The following is a 7,500-nucleotide window of genomic DNA, read 5'->3' on the forward strand; positions in this document are numbered from 1 at the left end:
TTTTTTTGCCTTCGCACTGGCAGCGCACACATGTGAGTGCAAATCTCTGAGAGTGTGCTACCCCAGGAAAAAAATCACTATAAGGAAAAAAGGTTGGTTTTGTAATATTAGACATGATGCTATTGTTGCTACTGAATTTTTTGGCATCGAGTGTTTTTGTACATTTGAATTTTTTATAAGGCTGTGTGTGTGTGTGTGTTTGAGAGAGAGAAATATAGAGAAATAGACAGTGATGAATTTGTGTGCATGTGAGCGTGTGTGTGTGTGCATGTATAAGCATACTTGTGTGTGTGTGTGTGTGTGTTAGAGTGTGTGTGTGCATGAGCGCGTGTGTGTGTATGAGCGCATGTGTGCTAGAGAGTGTAAGTGTGTGGGCATGTGTGTGTGTGTGTGCGTGTGTGTGTGTGCATGTATGAGCATACTTGTGTGTGTGTGTGTGTGTGTGTGTGTTAGAGTGTGTGTGTGTATGAGCGCGTGTGTGTTAGAGAGTGTAAGTGTGTGGGCACGTGCGTGTGTGTGTGTGTGTGCGTGCGTGCGTGCGTCTCCTACCTGCAGTATGTAGCCCCTGACATAATCACGCAGGGTCCAGCCCAGGCCGTGCAGGATGTGAAGGACTTCGTCCTGCTTGAGAACACTGAACAGACGGTCCAGCAGGATCTTCAGCCGCACAGGCACCGCCTGCGTCCCGTACAGCATCAGACTGCTGATGTCAAACACCACGTTGGACTGGACAATCTCCACCTGGGTCGGGTGGTACAGGTGCTGGGTGCTCAGCTTGTCCAGGGCTGGGGAACACACACACACAACACCAAACACACATGATCAAATCTACAAGTCAGAATAGATGAGACGTTTCATAATTTCTAATAACATACTAACATCTAATACAAATAATTAAAATATATATTCATCACAGCAAGGATGTGTGAAAGAAATCACTTTTCAAACTGTTAACCCAAATACTTCATTAACAACAACAAAACTTCAGTTTCATGTGAGTTATTCCACTAATCACTGACCTGAATGATTAGAACAAGGCCATTGAGGTATCCAAAAGACGATTTGAGTGTTTGATTTGAGTATTTGATCTGAATGTTTGATTTGTGTTTGATTTGATCTGGACTGTCTTGCAGGGTAAACGCGATTACTGGAGGCCACTTTCACCCATATGTGAAGCCCTTTCCACAGATTTCCATGATTTCCAACGTGCATGTTTGGATAAGGTGCGTGTGTGTCTTTGTGTGTGTGTGTGTGTGTGTGTGTGTGTGTGTGTGTGTGTGTCTGTGTGTGTGATGCTACTGTTTAGGTGTTTAGTTCATCTACTTTTCCCATTTTCTTCCTTTTATCAGTATACATTTCAAATGATGCTTAGTAATCACACACACACACACACCACATGTACACACTCATACATACACACATTCCTCAGGCAATAACATCAAGACTCAAGCTATCGTGTGGATGTAAGCGTGAACTCAGTATGAGAACACACGTAGAAGATAAACGCTTCAGCAAAAATGTGAGTGCTTTTAATCTTCATTTAGATTCTCTCTCTTTCATTTCTTTTTCTGCCTCCCAGACCCTTTGGTTCAGGCAGTTCTGTGTGACACCTGGTTTTGTCTGCACCCAGGACAGATTTTTATGCTAACAAGATTTTGGCGTGACAACAGGTTCTGCCAGGGAGGAGCACAATAAAACATGAAGGCCTGCGTGTCAGAGGTGCTGCCAGTAGTAACAGAGACAGGAGGAGTAGAAGAGTGGAGAGGTGGAAGGGATGAAGGGATGAAGACAAAAGGAATCTCAGTGACAGGTCACTATGGTTACGATCAGTAGATGGGGCCCTGTGACGGTTTCTAAACGTCTCCCACCTCCCCATACGACAGGTGTTTCTCTTTAACCTCACCCTCAACTCTCACATTTCTCTCGCCATATTCAGTTATTATGCCAATATTACTCTACTGAGCCCTGCATCTGTTTTCTTTCATTTATTTATTTCTTGCTGTGTGTGGGTTTTTTTTATCATGTGAGAAACAAATGAGCAACCTGTTTAAGAGAGCTTGGAGCAGCGAGACTAAAGGAGACACACAGAGAGAGAGAGAGAGAGAGAGAGAGAGAGAGAGAGAGTAAAAGAGGTAGAGAGAGACATGGAGTGAGAGAGCGTGAGACAGGGAGAGTGAGAGGGAGGGAGAGAGAGAGTGAGAGAGCGTGAGACAGGGAGAGTGAGAGGGAGGGAGAGAGAGAGAGAGTGATGGGTTTCTCAGACCCTCTCTGCTGCCTAAACAGGCACTTTTATGAGAGGTCATAACTACAGAGTACTAAAGGGGGAGGAGGGAAAGAGAGAGAGAGAGAGAGAGAGAGAGAGAGAGAGAGAGAGAGAGAAATAGAAATAGATAGATAGATAGATAGATAGATAGATAGATAGATAGATAGATAGATAGATAGATAGATAGATAGATAGATAGATAGATAGATAGATAGATAGATAGATAGATAGATAGATAGATCAAAAGATAAAAGCAAAGGGAGGTATTTGAAATTTGCGAGATCTAAAATCTGGGAATATTTTCAACAGTCTATTAAATTTTCTTTCATATATGAAGCATGAAAAATATAAAAGACCTGAAAATAATGATAATAAATTGTAATGATAACGAGTGCCTGAAACTAAAAATGGCAGTTCTCATTACAGTAGACTGCTCACACCCGTCAGTCTGCCTCTGCGCACACACATACACACACACACACACACACACAGACAGCTAACTCACCGTGAGCAACCCATCCGTGCTTACACTGGTCACAAGTCCGGAGATGGATCTTGCCCGGCTGAAAGCACTCACAAGTGCAGTTCACCAGAGTACAGCGTATAGCCTGCAACACACGATCAATAGACCATTCATTAATTAATCAGTCAGATTATCACCCTGCCTAATTAAAACTGTTCAATTTAATCTCCAAATCGGCCTATAAATCAGTACACATTTATCAGTAACAAAAATGAATAATCACACTCAGCAACTTTAAATTACATATACCACATACCACATCACAAACGCCACGTACAAAGAACATTTTTAAATATACATGTAGATGAATATTTTCTCACTACGTGGACAGTACCACCCGGGCGCCTCATTTAATGTAAAATATGACCTAAAATAAATCCGCAGCGCTAATGCACCGGGACTGGCGTCATTCCTGTTACACGGGCGCGCTTCCTCCTGTCTGCTGTCATATGCACGCAGTGCCATTTAGAAGCGCGTCCTGCCACTCAGCTGCGAGCTCCTTCCTTCCCCCGTGTTTTGACCAAGTCGCCATTACCCCCGCGCTGTCGGCTCAACCTGAGCTGACCCCAAAAGCTTTTAGCGGTGAGGGGTTAAGTGTCTCGCCCAAGCGGTGAGCGCGGCCGTCCGACACAAAGCCATTGTCTGATGAGACGTGTCCTTAATCACGCGCGGCCACTGCAAAAAAAAACAACAACAAAAAAACTCGCCATGCATCACGCAGGAAGAGCGCAGAGGCGCGCGGAGGCGAGCATCCCGGGAGCACGCGCCAAGATTAAGCGAGGAAAGAGAGCTGTTAGGTGTGCTACATTTTTTTTTTTAAATACCGCTTTTTAAGTTTTATTTTATTGTTTCAGGCAAGCTATGAAAGCACAAAAGCAGAAATGACTGATCGCAGACTGAAGCCGGAATGTAAAGAGTGTGTTCTTATCACTGGCCTGACTCGTTTATCAGTTCGTGGTTTGGGTACCAAATGAAGGCGACACATTTCTGTGGTTTCCTAGACCTTTTCGAATTCTTCAGATTACAGCGTGATTTAGGATCTGAAACATTTTATGGAAAAGCTCTGGTTTTGTGTAAACTCTCACTTGAATAAAAAGTAAGTCGGCAAAATATTTTCGCACCTACCAAAGGACAGTTTCTGTCTGTGATTTACACTGTAAATCTGAAATAAAGTTGTCGTGTTGTCGGTGTTGTAGACCCACGAATTATCAACAAACGAATTTGTCAGAGAAGAACAGCAATACAAGCTGTGTGTATTTAACACGTGGCTGAGTATGTAATTAACGTACATATTTGAACCAAACGTTTACACCTACCACAGTCTCATTCTGTCTGTAGTGTGTGTGTGTGTGTGTGTGTGTGTGTGTGTGTGTGTGTGTGTGTGTGTGTGTGTGTGTGTGTGTGTGTGTGAGAAAGTGAGTTCTCTCCTGCCTGTATGTTTGTCCTGAGACTGGTCTTAAACAATAACAAAGCCCCTCTTTTTTGTCTCTAAGCTCAGGAGCTCAGGACCTGAGGAAACCATATTCAGTCTTCTGTTCTCATTTCGGGTCGCGGAGTGATCAGTGAAGGTCAGTAACAGCGCGCCTGGCTCCTCACTAACGTCAGAGAAACGGTTTATCAGTCCGCTGAGTCTTCTTATAAAACCCTCCAGGAGTCAAGAAAACAGTAAATACTACCATAAAACAATAACGAATAATAGCTGAAGAGATATGATTTGCTTCTTATGTAAACATCACTGAATAAAACTTCCCTATCTGGTGTTGACCGGAGCAGTACGGTTTCCCGGCCGCCAGTCTGGGACTCTCGTGATCTTCTTCCTTACTGCCGTCTCGTGGCTTCTTCATTAGGGGGCCCGGACGCGGATTTATTTAATGCTGGATTGCATCAGCGTTTGCTTTGCAATACCACAATACGAACTGAACCTGAATTTGTAAAGCGTACTATTGCTGTAGACTGAAATGTCCCTGGTTTCACAGAAGCGACTAGACAAGGTACAAACCCATCACGCGACTGCGGATAAGTTTCGGCTGGTTGCGTTCAACGCGCGTGGAGGAAGACGTGGAGGTACGTTTGACTTTATGACGTTTCTTGGGTTATGTGACGTCACCAGCGTGGATTTCTGAGGTGCGTGGAAGCCGTGGAGGGTTTCTGTACTCTGGGGGTCAAGGCCATCATCTCTGTTCTGCAGTACCACACATCAACACATCTAGGCTGCCTTCACATTACCAGAAGTGACTCAAATCCGATTTATTACCTTAAGATGACCAAACAACTGAGCAAACTGTTATGATATCCTAGTGTCCATTGTGCTAGTTTTAATACCATGAACCATAAATGCCACTTTTTTGTGATTGGTGACACATGTGTCTTGTACAGAAACGTGTCGATATGCGCACGGGTGCCGTGTTGGAATACAGATGTGCTCACTTTGCAGATGCAGGTCACTTGCATTTACGAATGTGCATCGGTATGAATCCAGGCAGATCTGGGCTGAGCAAAACATTAAAAATCCATGCATCAGGAACTGAGGTACCGGGACACCCAGAATGTACTTTAACTTAAGCGCTTTAAATGTGATATTTGCCTGTACATCCGTAGTGATGTGATGGGCACGACTCAAAACGCCAGTGTGTCTGCACGGTTTCTTGGACTTGGCCCGTTACAGAGCTCGTGCTCATAACACACACTGCCATGACAACGGCTGAACAAAATGCTCAGAAAAAACGCGGGCTCCAGTCATCTATTTCAGAGTTATGCCCGCGACGAACAGTGGCGTTAAAAGTAAACTGAGATGTAAAAATAGTCTTTAAAAAGGCGTCTCCGTTGTTTACACAGCGTGACGGATGACGAGGTAGTTAATGCCATCTAATAAAGTAATTAGAGCCCAAACGGCTGTGAGCGCGACAGGCTCCTCTAAACACCACGTTATTAGACCGGGCTGCTCGCGCCTCTCGCGGCCCCTCGTTAACGAGGCCGCACGCGCGCGCTCATGTGCTAAAGTGCGGCAGGGTTCACTCATGGCACAGCTGCGTGTCCTCATCGCGATGGTCCCAGACAAGGCTGTGCTGGGACACTAACACTCACTATGACACCGGGGGACTCACACGGGCTGCGCAGGCCCAGAAGGAAGACAGTGAGACTGTACGACTCCTTCTAATGTCTTTGACACCCCCCCCCCCCCCCCCGTGTGTGTGTGTCACTGGTGGCCTGTGGAAGACCCCTCTTATCGGACAGGCAGCCAGACTGGGAGTGTTAGTCAGGCAGTGTCTCAGTGTCTGGTCAGAGTTTCCGCTCTGACCCTGCGTGCCTGACGGCAGTCTTACACAGGAAGGCCACACCGCTCCGTTTGGGTTCAAATCCAGAGTCATTATAGCTCTAGTGAGTCATTTCAGCTCAACTCCTGTGTCAAAATGTCCTCCTCACATTGTTATGGTTCATATTGTCATCATCTGTTTGGTTGGTCTCATCCGTTTAAAGCTGCCCAGTTCGACCTGAGCTAACCCAGTCAGGCCTGGCCCGACCCGACCCGACCCGACCCACAGGGCTGAGTGGACAGTGTTTGAGCTGGTTTGTTGTTTAGCTGAGGCTGCACAGTTAATGGATGATGATGTTGGCTGAGGACCCTGTCCAAGCCCAGTTTCTATAAACATGGACAACCAGCAGTGAGAGAGAGAGAGAGATTGGGGTGGGGGGGAGACGCAGAGCAAAAAAGCAGCATAAGATGAGAAAACAGAAGCCTGGACTTGGAGGTGTCATTTTAAAAACTGTTTCTGGGATTGACGGGCCAGGAGGTGAATGTTCGTATGGCTTCCTGCATAACGACTTGCGGTGTGTGCTGTAGATCGCCTCCACAAACTCCCGTACGTGAAAAAACCGAGGACAAATGTTCACACATGCTGAAAGGAAGTCAATAGCATCCTCAAATGAGCTCCCCTGAGTGTGTCACCCACTCTCTCTCTCTCTCACACACACACACACACACACACACACACACACACACACACACTCACACACACACACACAGCCCATGGACATGCGTTCTCTGGCTGACCCGAGGAGTGTTGTGACTTGTCTTCCACCCACAAGATGTTATCTCATCCCATGGCTTAGCTACTGCCTCTCTCTCCATTTCCTGCTGCAAATGTGTGGCCAGTGTGTGGAGGACCAAGGCCAACAAGGATATCAGAAATCCTGGCGTGGATCTCCTGGGATGGACCGGGACCCGTTGTGACCAGCCATACTGGGAACAGGTGACAGATAAACCCGATAGCGGCACAGACATGGCCATCCTAATCTGGTCCGCAGGTCCAGGGTGGGAACTGTTTCGCCTCCCGTGCCTGACGTTCACTCGCTCGGAGCGTTTGCCAGCGTTCCGAGTCACAGCTAAATGACTTGCTGATATTGGAGTCAGGACCGGCACCGGTTGTGTGGGCCTCATATGGACTGATGGGCCCACATCCCTGTTGTGTCGTGGTTCTGAGCACGTGTGTCTGCGCTTGTCCCTGTACTGCTGTTCTCCAACCCCCACACACACATGCGTACACACATAGCGGCGTGACTAGTGCTATGCTAATGGGTACCAAATGGGGCGTGAGTCCCCCTGCGGACATGGCCGATGGAGGGAAGCGTGTGTTTTCTGTGTGCACATGCAGACCCCAGGTACACCCTGTCTCTCTCTCTCTCTCTCTCTCTCTTTTAGGTACTCTCTCTCTCT

At 46.6% G+C, this 7,500-nt stretch overlaps 1 protein-coding gene across 2 annotated transcripts in view; it reads right to left on the reverse strand.

Moving 5' to 3' along the window:
- The window catches only part of bnc2 (basonuclin 2), a 161,189-nt gene that overhangs the window by 43,585 nt on the left and 110,104 nt on the right, over nt 1-7,500 (reverse strand). For both annotated transcript variants that reach the window (XM_035531732.1, XM_035531733.1), the window contains exons 3-4: nt 2,769-2,871; nt 550-785 (exon numbers count right to left, since the gene is read on the reverse strand). In XM_035531732.1, the coding sequence (XP_035387625.1) occupies nt 550-785; nt 2,769-2,871 (339 nt within the window). The remainder of the gene's footprint in view (nt 1-549; nt 786-2,768; nt 2,872-7,500) is intronic.

Source organism: Electrophorus electricus, chromosome 11 (assembly GCF_013358815.1).
Source record: "Electrophorus electricus isolate fEleEle1 chromosome 11, fEleEle1.pri, whole genome shotgun sequence".
NCBI classification, from domain to species: domain Eukaryota; kingdom Metazoa; phylum Chordata; class Actinopteri; order Gymnotiformes; family Gymnotidae; genus Electrophorus; species Electrophorus electricus.